This window comes from Calonectris borealis, chromosome 10, assembly GCF_964195595.1.
Source record: "Calonectris borealis chromosome 10, bCalBor7.hap1.2, whole genome shotgun sequence".
NCBI lineage: Eukaryota > Metazoa > Chordata > Aves > Procellariiformes > Procellariidae > Calonectris > Calonectris borealis.
In genome coordinates this window covers 2,895,928-2,918,828 of record NC_134321.1, presented here as the reverse complement: position 1 = coordinate 2,918,828, position 22,901 = coordinate 2,895,928, and the positions used below count along the sequence as shown (strand labels likewise).

The following is a 22,901-nucleotide window of genomic DNA, read 5'->3' as shown; positions in this document are numbered from 1 at the left end:
GAGTTTTTTGACCTTAAGATATGCTTATATTCTTTTCTAACTCATCTTATGTCATTGAGTAAAAAACTGTGAAGGTCAAAAGACATTTTTTCTAACCTTCCTGTGTTCTTCCATTAATATTGCAGGTTCTCTTTTTTTTTTTTGCAATTTTCTTTCTCTCTCAGGGAGGGATGCCGACAGTGTCAAAGACAGTGTAGGCAAGGATGGAAGGAGGAGGAGAATATCTGTTACACCAGAACCAAGGAGCTTAAAATAAATCTCTGGCAAACAACCAGAGAGGGATGAATAAATATTCATATTATGCATGAGTAGACAGCTTAAAAAATATGAAATTCTGACAGGTGCCCATAGGGCTGTGTATTAACATGCTGTTGTCAGAACTGGTGAACCTCAGTGGTTTTCCGAACCGTGAGATTGTGGTTTGGGTTTGTTCTGTTGGTTGGTGCTAAATGAGAACCGCTCTGGCCTCCGAGACCTGAAATCTTGCAAACTTGCATGTATGGTTGGACATTTAAATTAAAAAGCAGGACTGAATTTGTAAGGATAGAGAAGAATCCCGCAGACAGTGTTCAGAGCTGTGTAAAACATGGCACATGTTTACATAGAGTATATAAATATTAATTTTCCATCTTTCTTTTTCCATTTTTTCCTGTACTTGAGGCTAAATGTTCAATTCTTTCCAACCACAGAAAGACTACAGGCTTTCTCAGTACTGGGGGATTAAATGACAAAATAGTGTAAACAGGCGTAGACTGTACAATATGGGTTTATTTGTATTTAATGCAGTGATACAAATTGGCTAATATAGCAGCATCTCTGAAATAGGAAACTAATTTCAAGACGTTGCAATAAAAGCTCTGGATATAGAAAGTGCAAGGAGAGGCTCCTGGTGCTAACGTCCCAGCTTGTGCAATGACTAAGACCCAAATGAAGGTTCTCTGGCAGCGTTAGGTATGGAAGAAGCAGCAAAAACAAGCTAATGACAGGAATGCAGATGGTAATAGCGTATCGCCACCGTTTCTTTCACAGGATGAGAAAATCCTTGTCGTGCAGCTTGTTTCCCAGCAGACACACTAAATACCTCAATGAGCCTGCGGCCAGCTTTGCTTTTGTGACGTTGGAGGTGAATGGATCATGGCACCCACCATAGACACGTGTGGCTGCTTCTCAAACATCTGCTTTCCTTTTGGAATTTTTATATAAATTTATATATAAATCTATCTATAAATCTAATCATTCAGCTTGACTCTGCGGCCTATAGCTTCATGGTGCGGACCTTTGTAATTTCCAAGCAGGCAGTAGCCCCGTGTCGCGCTCCAGCAGATGAGCGATGGCAAGGTGAGCGGAGCTGCTGCCGCTTCTGTACGTGGGCTGTGGGTGTGGAACTGGCCAGGGAGGAGCGGTGGCAGGGACTGTCACCCCTGCTTGTGGGGTGGTAGAGATGCTCTCGGGTTTCAGAGCACTCCAGCCTGCCAGAAACAGCTTTTCATACCATGTATTACCCAGTTGCCTTTGATTGCAGACCAGGATGATCCAGGACTTTCCAGTCCCCTTATCTCTGTGGGTTAACAGGCAGAAACAGCACGTGAACGCTCGGTAGTCTGTACGTTTCTGTTCTTGTCGGGAAGTACAGGAATTCTGGTCACATCGTTGCATCTCTGACAAGGGCAACTTCCGATGACTTTATTTGCCTGTTTCATTATGATGCACCTTTAACATTTTCCTACTGCCATTAGCTCGTCTCGTTTGGACTATCATGGGAGAGCTCAAGGCAGTAAAAGCAAGAGAACTTTTGTTAGCTGGTATCCATATAACTTCAGCAGAAAAAGAATACAAAGATAATGTCAGTAGGTTATTTCTTCCTCACGCTTGAATAGACTGATAGTCTTGATTTTGTCCAGCACAGTGATCCAAATTATTTTCTATAAAATTGCGTATTTTCCGTTCCAAGCCTATTCCTTTGTGTGAATGTTGAATTGGTGTATTGCACTTAAAATTGAAACGATTGATTAAATACTGTAAATTCTGGCCCATTATCAAGTAACTTTGCAGACTTCAAATGTTACTGCCTTTAAACCTGCAATTCGTACTCTGTTATTGTAGTCCTTTAAAAGTAGCTGGGCTCATAGTTCAGGGGCAGTGCTGTGCTGATCAGCGTGGACACAGCGTTCGCACTCTGTAAAAGCAGTGTCGGTGGGATGCGATGGTCTTCCTGACCCATCTTGCCATCTGTGGTTGTCTCCATTTCGACATTACTTGATCAGTATTGAACTACATTCTTCAGAAAATGTGTTGTGCTTACCTCGTATCCATGCGGCTAGAGTAGATTTGTACTACTACGGATTGTTTTGGTAGAAAAGGAATAACCGTTTTTCATCTTCAGAGATTATGAATATTATGCTGCCCATAAAGAACTGAAAAGAATTTAGTTCTCCAGCTCCACAAGTATGCACCACTGGAGAGACATCGCTCTCTAATGACTGACCATCTGTCCTCTATTGCATGTTTCAGAAGTTTTGGGTTGAACGTGGCTGGTAATGCATGGTGCAGGGTTTCTTCAAGTCATTTGTGGCTTAATTTCCACATAATACAGTAAGCTGGTATGTGCTAATGAGCACACGTGCAATCAAACAGAATTGCTTATGCCTCCTTTTCTATTTGTGCGTAACGTTCTTCGGTTGGGCTGAGGTGACTTTGATACCTTTGTACCCATCAGCCTTCTGAAGCTGAACGGCGCAGAGGCTGGGCGCGGGTGCGCGTGCACCAGCAGTGCTCATCACGGAACCCCGGCTACCGAATTTCACAGGAGTAGAGTGTCAGTCATTTGTAGTTCTTTTTACCTTTGAAGACGTCATCGTAACCCCCCATAATTGTGTTAAACTCAGTATAATGCTTTCAGTTTGATTTTTTTTTTTTATGTATTTATAAACTTAAGGGTCCAGACAGACTTTTAAATTAGTCCCATGTTTATGTTATAATAGTCTAAAGAATAAAACTCAGAAAATAGATCAAAATTAGATGGAGAATCATACAGTCTGAATGATATCCCTCATGGGTTTTCAGAAAACTATTTTAGTCTTTTGGAAACGTTTACACGTTACCATGATTCAGGTTTTTTTTTTGTTGGATATTCATAGGTAAAGTCAATCCAGAGTGAATATCCAGAGTGTTACTGTACAAGTTTTAGATCACAGTTGTGTGTTCCATACAAAATTATTTCCATCCTTAGGATGGTGTATGTGTCTATTTATATCTTGTTTTATACTTAAAAATAATTTATTTCCGTTATCACAGACACTGATTCTGCATAACAGAGCTAGTATTGCTGAGTGTGTTCTTTAGCATCTGCTTTGGCTTCAGTGCCAGCCTTAAATCTAACGCTATGGCCATTTGCACGACTGAGATCAGCAAATGCTGGACTCGCCCACAACTGAGCTAGTTCTCAAATAGTGCCATTACTGACTCCATCCATAAAATAGGTGATGCTAATAAACCTGATTTTCTCTTAGTCAAAAATACGTATAGCTTTTTTGAAATACGTCTGCCGACCTCTGCAGAGGTGTTGGGTGCTTTAACAAAGTGTCTCTCCTTGTTAGGGTGTGCTCTGAACGGATCTGGCTGCCGAGGAGCTGTGTAATGGTTTTACTTTGCAGTAGTACGAAAGGCTAATCTTTCAGCAAGGAATGTGTGTATTTTTGTGTGTCCTTTTTTTTGTTTTTTTTTAATCAGTGAATACAAATAACTCTAGGGCCCTGAACTTTACTAGCTGTTCTCAACTATGTCATGACTACTTCTGAGTAACTGGGATACCGATTGCTTGGGGTGGGGGTTTAACTTTTTTCCCAAGAGGGAGAGTAAGCCATACATGAAGATGCTGGGATTTTTTACATTAACCAGGGGAAAAATGCAGCAGATACTTAAATCTGTTGACCCATTTAAGCACTATCCACATTACCAGAAACCCTCTCTGTACCTCCCTGATTTTTCCCCTGTCAGATACATTGCTGCTTCTTTGCTTATATGGAAAGCTGTCCCAGAAAGCTATTGCAGGCATTTTCCATACCATCCATCCATATGTCGTGGGTTTAGCGGTTAGTCATTTTGAAACACGAATAGCCCCTCCGTCACTCTTTCTGAGGTCTGTCTTGATCCAGCTGTGTTTGAGGTCATGCAAGGTCTTTATTTTTCTTTCCTTACAGTTCAATTCAATCTAATTTAAATTCATGTTGGTTATGCCTCAGCCCTTAAGAAAGGACCTGGTTAAGTGACACCTGGTGTTGAAAGCACGAAATATAATTTGAAAAAGAGAGGCAGAGTTTAAAGTAATAATCCCAGAGCAGCACTTTAGGGCTGTCCATATTTTATGGGCTTTTTATAATTATGCTGGATAGCACATGAGGTGTGTGTTCAGCTTGTATCAAAGCCAAGATTTTCTACGCTTACCAAAGACTCAGAACTCTGAAAAAGTCAAAAGAAGTTTTATTATTGTTAAAGTTTTTTTAGTAGTTGCTGGACACAGTTTTTATATGTAGTCCAGACATGAATGAATATTCCTTATCAGGCTTAACACATTGTTTTAAAAAATTTCAGGGAGAAAAAGTCAATTTAGAGTACAAACTGTTGTTCTCCAGAATCTCTAAATTGGGGTTTTATAGGTAAAAAAGGATTAGAGAGCGCCATAGAGATACGTAAGTGCTGATTTATTCATGAGTACATGTTGCTGTATTCTCATGTTTAGGAAATAAAACTTATTTCTAAGTTTGAAAATCTTTCTTGACTTCTAACTCACAACCAGTAGCAAATGCTTGATTTTAAAAATTGACAATGAAAGAAATAATCTTGGGCCGTAAAATTGCAAAGGAATATATTCAGCTCTAATTGGACTATTTCCACTGACACCAATTATTTCTAGGACACAATTAAGGGTCTTTTGCTAGGTTTAAGTAAAATTATGACCCAAAGCACTGCATGAAAGACACAATTATAAGTGCATCTGCCACATCTACTCCTCCCTCCCCTCAACCATGGTAGCCGCAATGCTTCAGGCTGCACTTTGCTGGATCTCCTTGATGAACCCTGGGTGGAAAAACTTCAGGTCAAAGCTGGTGATGGGGCTGGTATCCAGTAGATACCTCAGGGTCCTTGGTCCTTGGTCCATATGGCACTTCAAACACAAGGTTTAATCAAGTATTCTATAGTTTCAGGCAACTTAGGTGTTTATTTCCAACTGCAAACCACAGTCAAGGTTGTTATACGATGCCTATCCAACTTTCCTTCGGCAGCTGTAAGGAGCTCACCTTTGTGTTTCAGAGCTGGCAGGTGCATCTCCTCTGTGCGTGTTACACCGAGCCGGGTAAACATTTGGTTTTTCTCCCAGCTCCGATCAGGTGAAAACCTGAGGTCATCAGTAAAATCAGGTCAGCCCCAAAGCACCCCAGGGAAGATGAAAAAGCTGTGTATCATGTCAGCATTTCCATTTTTCTGACAGTTAATTGAAGCAAAAAGGTTGTAATTATTCTGAGATGACAGAAGTGGCAAAATGAGAAGCAGATAGCTCATCTGCCGTTGAGCCTTCCGCAAAGCCACCCCTCCTTGGGTCTGCTCAGACGCTCCTTTTGCTTTTGATTTCCTTAATGTGAACTTGTCAAACACGACAGCCGAGGACTATTAGCTGCATTGTGCTGGGGAAGGTCGGTGACCTTGCTCGAACATTGATGAGGATCATAGCAAGCGTCCGAGGGACCAGCCCCTGGCCGGGTATTTCCGTCAGCCCCTCTGGGGACATGTCGTAACACAAGTTTGTGGTCAAACTGTGGAGTGAGACTTAACTCACAACAACTCGTGAATGAACAGCACTGCAAGAGCTGTCGGTTTCTTATTTGGGAGAGAAAAAATTAGGTCAGCTGCTAAGGACAAAAACAGTGAATGGCAAATGGAATAGGCTGTAAAATACCTATGGTTTGCTCTTAGGGCTAGTTGAATGAAGTAAGTTAGGGTTTTTTTTCCTTGTAAACACTTACTGATCATAACAAATAAAACTTGTAAACATAATACAACTGTTAAGCTTCATTAAATTTGCAGCAGACAATTAATTTTTTTCAGGCAATTCAAAGGGTCTTCTGTAGTACTGATTCAGTTTAATTGAACATATTACCACAAGCAGACAATAAGAAATATATTGAAGATATCCATCTGGCTTGCACTGAAAACCTTGTGCGTTTTGTTTTCTGTGGCTGTCACAGGCCTTACTAATTGCCTCATTTTGGCTGTTTTACAATCAGTGTGATTTAGCCATTAACATGATAAAAGTCGTCGTGGTGAAGAGCTTGATATTAAAAAGCATAGATCTCCAGCCTATCTCTCTTGCCAATTTTGGACTTATCTCTAGCATTATTAGAGTTATATTTTTAAAAGCAGAAATACAAATATATTGACTCTTACGGAGCAGCTTCTCCAGGTACTTTGCCTCTCATTCTGATGTAGAGAGAGCCAGTTGGTGTGAAGTATTTACTCTGGATCATGGTAAATGCAGCAGATTCTTCCCCCCACTTCCCTCCCCACCACCTTCCCCTTTCTCCTCTGTGTCCCTCCAAACCCCAGCCAACCTTCAGGCACATCAAGGGTCTTAAAACTGGTAACTGCACAGGTAAATAAGGAAGTCATGACAAGAGCAAGTGGCTGATGCTTACAAATATACCTGATTCAGCACATGATGTGGAAAAAAAATGCTTTTTTTAAAAAAGTTCAACCATTATGTCTGTATAGCCTGGGAGGTGGGGGGGGGAAGATTTCATATTTTGGTCTGTATTTTTATCTTAAACCATATCGTATTGCACGGTCAGCATTATTACAATCTCTCCTGCCATAAAAAAAGGTTTAGAATAATTCCTTAAAAAGCTCGGCCCTTTTGTTTTAGGAATTTTCTTGTCCTCTCGCAAAAAAGCAAGAGGTTCAGGAGTTCTCAATCATCAATAGACGATTGGGTTGTTTAGCTCATCATTGAAGATCAAATCCATACATCAGCTGAAAGAGGAGATGACCTATAGGTTAAACACAGACTCTTAATGAGACAAAAGCAGGTTAATTAACACTTTTCATCAACTTGCTTCAATTTATTTTAACATGATCCATTTCAGAAAGGTTAAAATATTTTTCAGTTTTTGAATACAAATGAAAACCCAACATAGTTAAAATGAAACCATAGATCAAGGACTTCTGATAGATATTTTAATCAAAATAAATGTAGTGCCTTTGATTATACATGTGTGTGTTTACGTATGTGATTGTATACAAAACATAAGCAACAAAATATTTTATCCAACAGTTAATTTCATAAGCGAAGAAGACTAGCCAGAGCTTGTTAACTGGAAATTACTGTCGGACCGGGGACAGTTATAAATTCATAAGAAAGGGAATGTGTTTGACTGAACGTTTTCCACCCATTTCCCTAGCTGTTGCAGGGGATTACTTTAGCCCTTGGAGAAGAGCTACTAGGAGAAGTAGGAACAGCTGAGGTCTGTAGGACGAGCCAGCATGGTACACCCGCTTAACGAGGCAGTACGCCATGCAGAGCAAGCCGGAAGCGTGCTCAAGAGCGTGAGTCATTGGCGGTAGCCGAGCTGATTGACCTCTCCCGTGCCGGCGGCTCTGGCCGCTAACGGTTCATGCTGCTGGCTCCGTGCGGAGGGTACTGAAGAAGAAAGGAGTCCAACTGGGCTTGGGTATAAGGGGCCATATCTCAGTTCCTGCAGCTGTGTGTGTCTTAGTGGAGTTACCAGGAATTTCTGGCAGTGGAAGATCTGTCTCCTCGAGCTTTTAGTTTCATGGAGCTTTTGGTTTCTAGAAAATGAAACATGACAGTTTTATTGCTGTGGGATGTAATCCCATGTCTCTTCTTTGCTCAAGAAGATCTTGCATTGTAAGTCTACTAACACTGTGAGTTTGATCTTCATCCCGAGGAGGATACGTAGTTTGTCCTTTTCCAAAGCATGCAGTGGGATGAAATTCCAGACATGAGTTTCATGGGAATCCCACAAATCTTGGGTAAATTAGGGCCATACTCTAAGAGAAAACAATACAACAGAGAAAACCGAGATCATTGTAGCATACAGTCCTGTTGTGGAAGATGGGGACGGGTCTCCCTAGAGCCACTTCTCTCCACACCGAAGTAATTCAGTCTGACTGTGCAGTTAGGGGTAGGGGAGATAATGATCTAAACATGACATGCATTGAGAAAGTGTCTGCCGATCTCCATTTCAGGTAAAGATGAAGGAAGCAGTGTGGGAGAATAAAGGGGGAAAGCGATATCATCTTATCCCAAGAACTTTATATCCTCGAAAATAGTGACTAAGAACAGACTGGCCTGAAGGCTATGGTTTTAACATCAAAGATACAGAGGAAGTGTTTAGAGAGCACATTTTCTGTCATAGGAGGAAAAAATGTAAGAGTGTTGAAGAAAAGAATCTGGGACAGTACTTGGGGAAATAGCAGTCCTTTTGTGTATTTTCTCAGAAGCATTTTTGGAAGCAGCTTAGCAGAACCAAAATTCTGAGGTTTTGAGCTGTTGTGACTTTTTCTCCCTGAGCCTAGCTGGATTGCATCAGGTTACTCAAAGTTGCTTATCAGATACTAATAGCCAAGTGGCACATGGATAAAGACTAGGAGTGATGGGTTTTGACCTATCACAGAGTAACTAAAGCGCTGCTGAAGTGAGGTGGTGAGGTGGTGCTTGCAATATTAGGGACTCCTGGGACCTGATTTTCCCCTTCTAAAATTAAGATTATAAGCAATCCCATCAAAGTTAATATGGAGACTAGAGTCTCTTGTCTTAATCCCAAAATCGTGATGGCAGAGAGAATTTAATATCAGGCACCACCGGAATAGGTTAAGTTCTGGGTGTACTGTATCACAGCGTTCAAGCCAGTCATTTGGGAATACGACATGAATACGAATGTTCATGACTCAAAAGCAGGTTGACTCTGAAATACAAGGAAGTTTTGTCCCTGAATTGACTCACCATGGCTTGGGTTGGCTTTCTCTGTCTCTCTCTGTCACACGCACATTTGGAGTATGAATTTTGCTTTCATTATGTTTAAGGTTTTTAAGTGTACCGTGAAGAACTAGTGATCGAAGTTACAGGTTTTAGTTTTAGCTACGTTGTGAATATATCTCAATAATAATCTTTATTCGAGTTTATTTAGCTACATTGTGGGTTTTTTTAGCTACACTGTGAATATATCTCAATAATAATCTTTATTTGAGTTTATTTAGGAAGTCAGCAGTATTTCACCAGTGAAAATTTCAGTTCCTTTCGTGTCTTAAGTGCACAGTAGAAAGTCTCTGTAAAAATCCAAGCCTGAATCCATTAGTCCTGGTAACTAAACTGCTTGGTGCAGTTGAAGATTAACATCATTCCCTGCAGCAGACAGCCACGAGTGGGAATGTCGGGGAGAAATATTGTAGACCATGGCTGAAGCCCCAGCAAAGCTGTGTGCTCAGGGCCAAACTTGTCCGTCCAGCTGAAACCAGGCTGAAAGGAGAGATGGTAGCGCTGACACACTATTTGTTCCTCCTCTTCTCTATGTGTATCTTCGCAAGTTGGATCTTGATTCTTTTTTGAAATTATTTACATGAGAAAAACTTGTGGCTAATTTGAAGTAAAATGCCATGTAACGGGAGAAATGTCAGGGACACTTTTTAATGATGCTCTGTGTTGAATATTTATTCAATAGAGTAGGAGCTGGGGATTTTGAGCAAGTTATAATGACGGGATGGTCTTGCAGGTTATTTTCATTTCACATGTGATCCTGCCTCCATCCTGCCCCTTCCCATAACAGGAGGACCGGGGCTGAACCAACAAGAGAGCAAAACAGTAGCACGTCCCTCAGAAGAAGGGTTTGCCTTCTCAGTGTGTCACTAATTAATTGGAACATGGAGACACCAGTCACTTCCTTGCAAGAGAGCACAGGACTTTGAGACATCTTGCCTTCACCAGGAAACAAATTAGTTCTTTGTGGCCCAGAAATGTTTTTTTTCAAGGTTTGTTTTGTTGGTTTCTGTTCTTATTGTCTCTTGATCTGTTCCAGAATAGGCGTTTACGCTTCAGTCTTGCCTGTGGTAGCATGGAAGTCTCAACAGGGTTTCAAGAAAAAGTTAATCTTAAATAAAAATATCTGCTGTGCACAGTGGTATAAGAAGACAAAACAGTTTATAATGAAGGTCTTATTTCCTTTTTATAGGCTGGGCAAATAAGGCAGCAGAGACTTTTAATGACTTGCTCAAGGTCAGGCAGAAAGTAAGGAGGAGAGCTCGTTTTATTCCCCCTCACCCCGAGGTCTGTGCTTGTGCTGGCCCTCACCCCGCAGAGCAGCCTTGCTCTTCACTCTGTACTCTTTCCCCTCCTTTGCTTATCTAATTCTCTTTTCGATGGAATTCTGTTAAGCTTAATTGTTCACATTTGGTTGTGATTCAAAGTCTAAATATTCAAACTAGTGTTTGACGGGCTGGCTCCCCTGCTGCGCTTGCCCCTAGTAGGAGCCACATGCAAGCCTGCGGCTCTGGATACGCTCCCTCGGTGAACACTGCTGAAGAGGGCTAAAATCGCCCCCTCTCTCCTGCTTTTCCTCTCCCTGTTGCCTGACTCAGTCCTTTGGATACTTGTAAATTCCTGAAGTTGGCAAAGCATGCAAAAAATGGCTACATGTTGTAAATTCCTTTTTTAATTGCAGCAAGATCTTTAGCCTCATATCACAGAAGTAAAATCTTAGATCCAGTGCTCTTCTTATTCTGCAGCAAATTGAAATACTCGGGAAAAGCAAGGCCAAAAATCCCTAAAACCAAATACAAAAGTGACTGCAGTAGGCCTTGACTCTTGACCAAATGAAAGGGAAAGGAGGTGCATCCCTTTGGCTGGTTTTGTAATGCAGCTTAGGGGCAGCTGTGGGTTTGTATTTTTTACTGCAGCATGTGGTAGCCAAAATCCCAATGTAAAGAAGATAGTGCCTGAAGTAAGTTAAGGACATCCCTGAACATACACAGCCACACATGCATAAAATAATTAAAATAAATTTACTTTAGGTCATATGTAGATACATATCAGAATGATACTGTGACATCCTCTCAGTCTGTGTGTGTGTATGGCCCTATAGCAAGTATAGTCTGATTATAATAATAAGGTATTGCATATTACTGAGAAATAATTGCAGTAATTTTGAAAACCAAGAGGTATTGTGTTTTCCTGCAAATTGCTTGTGTATGTATAAAATGGTATTTATAGAGATTCCTGTATTGCAGCATGTGTGTGGGTTTTACTAACTCTGGGTAAATATATTGATATAGCAGTTTAGTGCAAAGGGTTTTTTTAACCAAGTTAAAACACATTGGACATGAAGTAGAACAATCTTAAATTTGCCTGATTTCTTAATATTAATGTAATAGTAAAAACTTCTCCTGTTTTCAGAGGTGCTCCCATCCAGTTCCCCTTACCGATACGAATGGTGACGCACTGCGTTCACACTGGGTACCTGGGAAGCTGAATGTGTCTTGGACTGCTTGATAAATGACCTGTATGTCAAGATTTGCTTATCCCAAGACATTCATGACACATGCAAGCCTTGATCTGGGTGACATTAAGGATGGGTAAGGGAAATTGGAAAGTCCAGCTAGTGATTTTCATGCTGTTTTGTAAGTTTGACAGCTCAAGAGGCATCCGTTCCTAATGACTCTTAATTTGGGATTTATTCTTGTATGTCAGCTAATTCCTAACATCTTGGTCCTGACGAGGAGGGTGTAGATAATAGACATACAACTCAGATAGGAAAGACCTAAAACACATACTGTACCATAAAAATGCAAAGACTGTGCCAGTCACTTCATAATTTTGCAGTTTGAATGCCTGCATATCATATTATAGCCGCTCTGGTTCTCTTTGAAAATTTTGTATTTGTGGTCATTACTATTCAAAACATATTTAAAAGCCCTGTAAATCAACCATCTCAGCAGGCTAAACTGTTCAAAGGGGCAAAATGCTGTTGCCCACTGGGTACATGGGCTGCACAGGAAACTGCATGGCATTACATTGGCACAATTACCTGTGGGTTGTGTCACAAGGAGAACGGTGATTGATCTTTGAGTGACTTGCAGTTTTTCAGAGATTAGATATGATTTCTCCTGTATATGATTAACCTTCTCTGTAAGATGGCCATCATTTTTGCAATGACAGTAGATTATTCTATACTTGAAAAGACGGATATCAGCTAGTTGCAATCAATATCCCACAAAAGGTGACACCTTGAATTCACTGGGTTATCTATAAAGTGTGTCACAAACGGTTCAGTCATTTGTCAAATATACCGATTCCATTTAAGGCACCTCTGAAGTGAAGTGACTTTTATTTTAGTCTGAAATGCAAAGAGATGGAGAAGGTGTTTGCGTTTTGTAGTGTAATCAGGCACTGTTGCCTGCTGCTATAAAGAGCAAGTACAAATTTCTATGAGTGACAGATTTGATTGTCATTTCCAGACCCCATTACATATGATTTTCTTTTTCACAATTGTATGGAGAGAGCTTGATTTGATAAGATTGCATTGCACTAGGTAAAATGGAGGTTAAAATGAAGTATTGTGCCCTCTTGTTATTTAAGTAACACACTCTGTACTCTCAGTAGAGTGGATATATTTTCATACATTTTGTCTTTGAATTTGCTATAATGGCACATCTCTCCCCAGTATCCTTTGATGCAATTCAATTCTTAATGTGTTTTCAGATTTAAATTAACCTTCATTTATTATTCAGCCACACAAAGAATGCATATTTGAGTATGCAGAAATGCAATCCCTTGATTGACTGCCTGGTCCCTGTCTGGGCGGTGGGAGGCATTAATTCCTGGGAGGGAGACTCTTACATCAAGTTTAGACACTTTTCAATCTGTGGGAAGTTCTTTTTCAATGTCAGTTTAAGAAATATGTTAATAACTTGTACCTCGACTGCAGTTCAGCTCTGAATGAAGCTGAGAAGGAAACTGCTGTTCTTGAAAGGGAATCTTCAGCAGGTAGATGGACAGGTTACTTAGGAGCGCAGTCACAAGGAACAACATCTAAACTCTCCTCCTAAAAACAACCTTGCCCACACTAATAGAAGACAGAGCCTGCCTAAGAGAAAGGGGCTCCCGCGACATGCTGAAGCACCTGTTTAAAAATAATTGCATGTCCCCCACACCACTGTGGTTCTGATACGGCAAGATTTAAGCCAAGTAAACTGCAAGATAAGGATCCTCTTTCAAGAAGTCAATTTTAGCATGTCCTAAATGCCCAGCTCAACCAAGTGTAGTGCTGAATGAGAGTGTCCGCTCTTCCAGGAAAGGTTAAATGTTCCACCCCTTAATCCCCATTAAATACATGGCCATGTATCACTGCCTTCGTTGCCAAAGATTGGTGCTGCCTGATTACATGGAAAGATCTTGACCACTAACCACATATATTTCTAAAATCAGAAAAGTTACTTTAGTCCCAAGCCTACATTCCCTTTTCTGAACTGATAGTGTCCCTTTCGCTTTTAATAAGATTATATTTTATTAGGCTGAACTACCATAGTACACACCAGAGGATACTGTAAGTGCTGCAAAATTTTCTGTTAAGAAACGTGCCTTATAAATCAGGTATTTGTCTTGCGAAAGCACATGTATAATAGCTGATTATATGGAACAGAAGAGTTATATTGATATAAGAAAGAGCCACGTGCCTGTTCCTGAAAGCATGTGTGTGACTCACCACAGCTCAAGTCTGTGCTATTGTAAAGGCCAAACATTGTAAGTACTTGGCCTTTCCCCGTTTCGTTTTAGTCTTAATTTTGGCCACGCCCCATAAAGTACTCAAGCAATCTGTTAAGATAGCTGTAGTTTGCTATGCTAATTCATGCTATGTGTTCAGTTGTTCACTGTTTATTAATCTCTTCAGCTCAGGGTCGTATTTTCCTCTCTTCAGCATTTCTCATAGTGCCTGTTGGTGCCCGGAGCACTAAGAGCTCCCAGAAGTTTAGCCAGTCATCAGGTCTCAGAAGCTTTTGACTTTATGGTCTTGGATAAATGTTTCCTTCACAAAGAGAAGAGAAAGAAACATTAGAGCACATTTGAGTATTTATGTATTGGACTTTGATTCTTCGGTTGCTCATAGAAAACAGATGATTCTACTTCCAAGATTGATTTTTATTAACTCCAGACATGATTTGCCTTGAAATCAATACAATAATGTCAAATGTCATTGCAAATAGAGGACATTGATCTGCAATGTATTTATGAACTCCCTCTGATGAAAAACAAAATGAAAACAGTAAACATGCTGGTATTCCAGAAAGAGAAAAAGTGAGTCCCAAATACTCGAGTTACAGTTTATCTACAAGAAAAACCTATTTTAAAATCTTGTACATGAAATGGTTTATGCAGATAAGGAAAAATGTAGGTAGATCTTTAGCATTGTAACACTAATGGCTGTTTAAGAGAATTAGGTAATTAGATGGTTAATCAAACTTGAAACTACTGCTTATCTGCCTAGGTCCACATAAGGAATATCAGCCATGTGAATGGAAATTCAGCCTGAGGACAGTGCTCTGTCCATTTTCTCTCGCATTGGATGCAGCCGTGTGTGCTTGGCATCGCTTGCCTTTGTCTTAGCTGCTTGTTTGAAGCATCTGGTAATTGAACATAAACTCTTGCACTTGAGCATTCATGCTTGAACCTGAAATTACCTTGTCATCCACACTGGCTTTCATTAAACAGCTAACAGATGCCCTGGCGTGCTCCTATCACAATACATGATGCAGAGAATCAGAGCCTCGTATGCTGAAATGGCTTTGGTCTATACGGCCTCCTCTTGTCCAGCCTGGAATAAATGTCCTCCTCTCTGCATTCTGCAGCAGCCGCTCTGGCCATTATGCGTCTGAGCTGCTCACTGCTGTTTAACTCAGACATGCCCTCTGAGTATAATAGGTGGGATACTAATATTTCTTATGTACTTGAAGAAGATGTACATATCCCTCAGCAAAAACAAACACTGCTTTTTTTTTTTCTGTTTAAAGAACCAGACCATGTTTTTCTGTCCGTAAGCAGCTGTTGCAATTTTCACTAGCTGATTTGTGTCTATTTGCAATACTTTCTCCTCCAAAGCCATGAATATTTACAACAGACTTTTCCTATTTAGGCAAAAGAGTAAAGGGGAGAGGGACCTATGCTGCAGACCTTCAATGGAGGATCTTTTACAAAATTTCCATTAGCTTCCATTAACCAACCTAGCAGCATGAAACTGCAAACAAATCTTGAATAAGGTGAAATGGGCAAGGCTAGAAGAAGAAAGGAAGGAATAAGCATTTGCAAGATCTCGAAAAATTTCCCTTATTAGTAGAACAGTCTGAAGGCAGCATTCAGTTTTGGGGGGAGTTCTGATTTCTTGAGTTTTTTACCATGGATAAATATGTCAAAACCTGAGTATTCCCTTCTCTTCATTCTCCTTTGACCTCCTCCTCTATGCTGGGATAGATGTCTAAGTAAGCATTTAGGTATTAGGTGCACAGGTTTCAGAAACCAGCATTGGAAATGCTGACATTATCTCCTTTTTTTTAATCTGTCTCTGAGATGCTCAATTCCACTGATTTGAGGCCAGCAACAGGAGCTGTATCTCCTGAGCATGTTACAGTTCAATCTTTTATTATAGTAAAATACTCTGTATTCCTTCAGCAGCCAGGGCTGGCAAAGCATGTCTCATTGTTTACTAAGCACTTTGATATCCTTAAATGAAAGACACTGCGGTTATTAGCATCACTGAATCCCTTCCCTGCGGAGCGGAGCACACAGCCTCCACAGCTGAGCCAAATTGGAAAGGAGCACATTTGGAAACGGGATGCCAAGTAGCCATCTAACACAGACAGTTCTGCCTTCTCGAGGTGGAAAAAACCCTCCGGTCAGTTGAAATCTTGCTGATGGGCATAATATATGTGACATGGCTTCTTGCTTTGCCGTGGTCCTCTTGTATCATTCAAAAGATATTCGCATGCTCTGGACTGACCTATTTTTTCTTTTTTTTAAAATGCATTATCTCAGAGCGTCGGTCTCTGATTCTTTATGTCACTTATGTCGTGCCACTGTAGACTGTGTTCCGCTGTGTCATGTCCTCCAGATCAATATGACACAACATAGCACTGCGTGAGCTACAACAAGCAAACGCAGCGATGCAAAGCTGTTTACCCTAAACAAGTAATCCCTCCTAATGGTCACCCAATCAATAGAAAATCAGGGTGGGATGGTTTCTTTTCAGATTGAATAATTGTTACTCTCAGACCGTACCCGTGAGGTCTGCAGCCTGCTGGTTTGCAGCTCGGAAACGCATCACAGCTTCCCGAAATGAGATGCGAAACGCAGGCGGCACTAACAGCTAATGACAGGTTCCTTTTAGCAGGGGACGAGGGACAAAGAGAAGCAATTACAGCCTTCCTACAGACGGGAAGTGCTCCTCAGCTCCATTTCTTCTAACAAACTGAAAGCTAGCAAGAAAACTTTGTTAAAATCTCTACTAATATAAACCAAATACATTACATCAGTCAGAAATACCAAACTCTCTGCAATGTGCTGCAGCGGTAGAACTGAGGGACTTAACGCAGGGCAACAATAGGTAAGAAAAGCTCAGATAGCCTCAGTGCACCCCGCGAGGGAGGCCGAGGCCAACGGCGGTGGCATCCAGAGCTGTCCTGGTGTGGCCGTGCGGGTTTGCTCCGGCTGAGGACCATCCCCGTGAGCTTTCACGCTGCTCAAACCACTCGGCTCTGATGACAATTCAAGCAGAGCCGTTCCATGAGCTGCCAGCCTGGCTGGCATGCAAGGAAAACTGCATGTAAAACAAAGAAATGCCTTTTCTGTCACACAAAAAGTGTGCTCCTGAAAATACTGGCATGAAAGGAAGGCTGAGAGGAAGCTTTCCTGCTTCCCTGAGCCTTCAGTGACACCTACAGACAATCACTAACCAGTCTGCGGAGGGTACGTCCCGGCACACGCCGTAAGCCGTGAAGGTCTCCTCTTTCTCTGTAGCCAAGCCGAGCCCAGGCCAATGTAGACTCGCTCACGTCTGCTGTCACTGCATTTACTATACCTGCAGGATACCTATTGAATATGTTTGCATGTACAGCGTAGTTATTTTTTCCCCTGTTTCCTATTTGAGATTAAAAAACAGATTATTTTACCTCCTGATGACAGAGGGCTTGCCATCTCCTGACAGTGTTCCTGCTGGCATGCACTATTCACTTATTTCTCCTCTCAAAACTTCTCAGTAATGCCAGACGAACTTTCTCAGAAGTGACCCGGAACAATTTTGCTTGCTTTTTGTTTATTCTTTCTGCAGGAAAGTGCCAGGAGCTGCTTCCCTCTGTGGAGGGCTCAGAAACCTGCAGGCAGCTGTAAGGGGTGATGCTTCTAATAGAAATTCTTACCCCTTATCTGCAAGTGAATCTTTCAGCCTTATTTTTAAAACTATCTCAGAATGCACTGGAGTGCTCCAAAGGTGAATATCATCTCAAAATATCACCAAAATCACAATTTCTTTTTTAATTAACTGTCCTTGGCAATAGTGCCCTTACTAAGTAAAGATATCTAAGGAAAATGACCTGCACTTAGGGGGGACAGGACAGTAACAGAGCATTAAGATCAGCTCTCCCGTAGTATCTGTCTCCCTAGACTGCCTCTCTTGCCTTGCAAGTGGACAATAAGTAAGTGAGTAGCTAGCTCAGAAAAAAACAATTATTGGTTTTTTTGTTTTTGACTGGGATGCTAACCAACACTGTGTTGGTATCAAAGCACTCGCCATAATTTAAAAGGAGCCTAATGTTACAGGTTTTGAAAATAATAATTTTGATTATCACGTGGCTGTGTATCGCCAAGGTGTGCCTACACTCGGCGGCCCTCAGTTGGCTTCTGAATAACATTTTCCATTTGCTCCTCTGCTAGGGCTATTAGAGAGGGGAGGGGCTGTTTTTGTTTTTCAGCTTTCCCAGTCCTTGAGAAGAGATGGGTAAGCATTCTCCTTGGGGTGATTTGTAAAGTGCGTGGCTGGGGCTCGCGCTCCCGCTGAGCATGGTTTGGGTCAGAGTCCTCCCTGCGCATCGTTTGTCAAGCTGTATCAGCCATGCCCTAACCTGCTACGTTCAGCTGTTAGATTGCAACGCTTCTTGACATGATTGGATTTAAACCTGCGGGCCTGATTTTCGGAGGCACCGGGCACTTGCAGTTCCTACGATGTCCACAGGAGCTGTGCTAAGCTGCCCTGGAAAGCAGGTCTTTATCAAATACCCACGTTTCATTCTTTATATGTTTATAAACTGTATGCATTGCAGCAGGAAGAACTGGATTTATGGTGTGGACTTCTCGCCTCTTGCAGAAAGTACTGTGGAGGTGAGGGTTAGCTACAGCAAAACCTCGGTTCTGACGCTTGTTAAGGACCACAGCTTACACCGGTCATTACGGGACCCATATAGGAGAGCTCAGGGCTTTGTGGGAGGCACCCATTTCATCTCAGAGTCAAGTCCTTCATAAATATTTCATATGGGCTTTGAGCAGGGCAGAGGATGGACTTCTGATGCTGAAAGGCATTTCAGTAAGTGATTCTGTGCCTGAGCCCCACCACAGGTGCGGGCATTTCTGTAGCATCCTGAGCTACATTGGGATGCTCTAGGTCTTCTTGAGTTTCAGTAGTAGTAGTCCCAAGTGACTGTAAAATCCTGATACATCAGTTATAATGAAAGTCAATGTCGTAAGTCTAGGCAAGAATTAAACATTATTTTAGTAACTTGCACTTATACTGCTTTTCTCCTGAGAAACTTAAAATGTTTTACTTTTATTAATTAGTTAAGCCTCATAACACCTACTGTAGTTCTGCTAAGAGTTACTCTGTTTTGTTAGAAGTGAAACCAAAATACAGATGAATTAGATTTGTTCAAGGTAATACAGCCAAGTCCCTGAGGACTTGATCTGAAGCCTATTCAAGTCAGTGATGAAATCTTTTTCACTACCTCCTGTATACTTTGGTAAGGTCTTTGAAAACCCAGGAACAGCTTCACATTCCCCTGAATTTTGGTGAGTGGTTCTGCTCAGTACGTATCTTTGATGCTGTATCCTTATTATTTTAGCAGAGAATTAAGCAGTCGGCAGGAAGAACTAGTTAAGATTTTGGTTTCATATACCAGAGAATGAATAATGCCCATAGTATTTTAGCATGACAGCTGTGCAGAGTAGACTTTTGGAATAAGCAAAAATATCTTTCTGTATATGATTTTCAGACTTTTGGTCTCATGGTTAAGCAGTATTTTTTCTCCTTTTCATTTTCTCTGAGGTCCTGTAGAAAAAAATTACGGCATTTTTGTCAACAGAAATGAAAGACAAATGTTAACTTTAGAGCAGAGGGAATTCATAGGCACAGATGAGGAGCTGAAGTTTGCATAATGTGTCATGGCTCATCTTTCTGTGCCACCATTTTGTTTGTACTGCGTCACTAAAGTGAAAAATAGACAATTAAAACAGTGGTAAAGGATCCATGTGAACTCCAGCTGTGAATAAGGGATTAGTCCCGAAGCTCACGGTGGAGCTGGTGCGTGCTGCTGCCCGTATTTAGCAGACAGAACTTGCTACATCACAGATATCCACAGGTTTTGGGGCTTTCCTTTGCAAATGTGTTAGGACAATGTCCTTTCTCACCTTTCTTCTGCTTCACCTCCCCAAAATATTTGCTTGCTTCTTGCTCACCGTAACAGGTTTGTTATGGCAGGACCCCTCTCCATCATCTACCAAAGGTCAGAGACATCTCATGGAAGACCACAGAGGTCCTAAAACGTGAGTCAGTCTGACCTACTGACTGACCCAAATCAGCTGCACGTCAGGCAGAGGAGTTACTACACCCAGAGTCACGTCTTACCCCAAAACCCCCCTGCCTGACGTTACTACAGGACTTGGCTTATTGCGGCAGAGTTTTGGTTTCCATGGTGTGAAAGGTTTGGTTGGTATCACTCATCATTTGTACTTACTCTTTGTGTGGGCCCTCCTTACACAAAGAAAACTACCTGGATTTAAAATGTAAAACCATTCATCAGACAGAGCATGTATTCTAAACATACACCGAGTTTTCAATAAACATAACATACAACAATAATGTTGGTCTAATCTTTCCCTTTCCATATCCAAGCAGGTAGCACTTAGGTTTTTAATATATCCTTCTACATTCCAGTTTTGGAGCTTTTACATGGAGAGAGTTTTCTCAAGTCAGCGTTCAATATAAGAACAACAAACCAGATTTTTTTATAACCATGGTGACCAAATTATGACTGTGAAACAAATTTTTGGAGTAAGAAGATTCAAATAAAATAATCTCTGTTCTTTAAGCTCTTTCAAAAATTTTAACCCAGCCTTTCAGATCTGCTACACTCTTTTTCAGCTATTTCTTTACTCCTTGCTCATCTGGATTGTGGCTAGAAGAGGATTCTGGAGGATTTATTAATGGTGTTTCAACCTAACGAAAAGAGAAAAGTATCGGAGGATAAAATCGAAGATGCGATAATTCACTCATTGCATTAAGGATCTTCCTAAGTGATCACTGCAAATTTTTCAAGTTCTGGTGGCAACGCTGCGGTTGTGGTAGACTGCTTAGGATCTTTTCAGCTCTACATCTCTCTCCATTTCTCAGGGGGACAGGATTAATGCTGGTTTTCCCCCTTTGTTTTCTCTGTTGTTTGTAGATCCAACCCGGGTTATGGTGTCACCTTTCAGCATGGATGTCACTGTTGGAGAAAGCATTGTCTTGCCTTGTCAGGTGTCTCATGATCACTCGCTAGATATCATGTTTACCTGGTCATTTAATGGACACCTGATAGACTTTGAAAAAGATGGGGATCACTTTGAAAGAGTTGGAGGGGTAAGTATTAATTCTAAAGCAATCTCCTCACAGTAATAAAAGTAGGTAACATAGAAAAGGGCTGCTAATAGAAGGAATGCATTTGACTAAGTTAATAGTAGGAGACATTATCTTGTGTCTTCTAGACTGAGAAGGTAAACATTGACAGTATACTACTTTGTTATAGTTGGTGTAGAATTGTTCTAATTGCTTAATGACATGACTTAAATCTGCTTGCTTGAACGATGCGTTCACATTGCAGTGGGATGTATGTCAGAAGACCTATAATATGTTTTTTCATTGCAAAAAACTGCCTTCTCATTCAAGGAAGAAGTCCGTAATAGTTTTTCTCTGACTGTAACAGTAAAAGAAATGTAAAATATAACAATTGTAGAACTTTGTGTTTATACAGAAAATAGCGGGAAACAATACTCTCAGATTTGTTCAGGCAGTGTTTGTTGGCATGTTTATCTGTCTGTGTCCTCCTCTTGTGACCACACGCTTAGAAGAAGTATTTTTCCTCTACACAAAATAACCTGCATAGTATTACAAACATCCCCGACCGTCGGAGATGACATTTCAGTGTGATCTGTGCACGTTTCCTGGCAATGTCACCTTGCTATCTTTGGGTTGTTTGGTTTTTTGTTTGTTTGTTTATGGGAAACCCAGTCAGTACCCACTGACAATGCAAACTTTTGCAATGTCCAGAGAATTGTTTATTTGAAGGTTGAAGAGATCGTGTTAGGAGAAGAGTCAGGTGTGAAATGATGGTTAGACTGCCCATTAAATACAGCCTGGCCACCGCTGTCGCTCAAGACCATGATTAAGTGGCAGGTACAGGGAAGAAAAGGTGAAGGTAGTGAAGGTAGGAATTGCTTTCTCTCGTTAGGAGAGGAGAAAATCTGCTTGGGTCATTTGCTATTTTCTGCCTCTCCAGGAAGGTTTAGGACAGGAGAGCCCCCAGCAAGGTAAGGGTGCCCGTGATGGTCCTTCCCTGCTTGTTTTTCTCTGCTTTTACCTCAGTTGTAAAGGGCAGGTTGTTTCAGCTTTTCTAGTAGTTTTAGATTTCCTGAAGATGTTGTGGCATGAATTTTGGGAATCGGAGAGGGTCAGTGCTATAGGAGGTACCTCAGGACGCCGTCTGTTAGAAGGGGGTTCACACGAGGAGGTAGTACGTCAGTCAGACCTGCCCCAGCTTCTCATGCCATTCTTCTGACTAAAAATAATTTCCAAATAATTTTTACTAAAACAAGACTAGCAATTTCACAGGCTACGTCTGAAAGATGGGTAAAAAGTTTGCTTTCCTTTGTAGCCGTAACTTTTTCCTTCGCAGTTCAGATTTCATCTAATTTAGCCCGTTGCGTATTAGGCAGGACTTGAGGAGTTTAATTTCTAACTCATTTGCAATTAAAAATGATTTCTCATCCTTCCTGATGGATTTTTTTCCACTTTTATTGGGTGAAGGTAGCAAGAAAAAGAAGGAAGGAAGTGCAACAATTTTCAGCAGAGGTAGAAAACTGGAAAGGGTTTTCATATTGCTCTGAGGGAGGTTTTACAGAGACACGTGCTCCGCTGGGTTTCAGGCAGACTGGCAGTCCGTGTTTACATATGTCAGGAGTGAGATTTAATGCTGAAATGAAAAGGAAATACAATTTACAAACCTCGCTGTTATCCCTAAAAAAAATCGTTAAAAGATGCACTTAAAGATTGATGCCTAGGGCGCATATCAGCAGCAATGGCTCTTCCCAGTGACTGCGCCTGATTGGCCTGCAAAGCTAAAATTAAAAACTTTATTAATATTCTTCAGTCAGAAAGCCACAATCACAAGGGTACCCTGAGATTTCTGATGTATCGAATGCTTTGTGTCTGGAGCAAAATTTAGAGAGAGTTTTCAGCTTCCTATACATACAGAAACCTAATTAGTTCTATTCAACAGTTAATCAGACATGCATTTGGCGTTTGGAAAACAAATTACCGCTGTTAGGTGAT

At 41.1% G+C, this 22,901-nt stretch overlaps 1 protein-coding gene across 1 annotated transcript in view; it reads left to right on the top strand.

Annotated features, from left to right (window-relative positions):
• Positions 1-22,901, top strand: part of LOC142086084 (contactin-4) — a 345,243-nt gene that overhangs the window by 308,403 nt on the left and 13,939 nt on the right. The window contains exon 14 of the mRNA XM_075158605.1: positions 20,758-20,933. Within this exon, the coding sequence (XP_075014706.1) occupies positions 20,758-20,933 (176 nt within the window). The remainder of the gene's footprint in view (positions 1-20,757; positions 20,934-22,901) is intronic.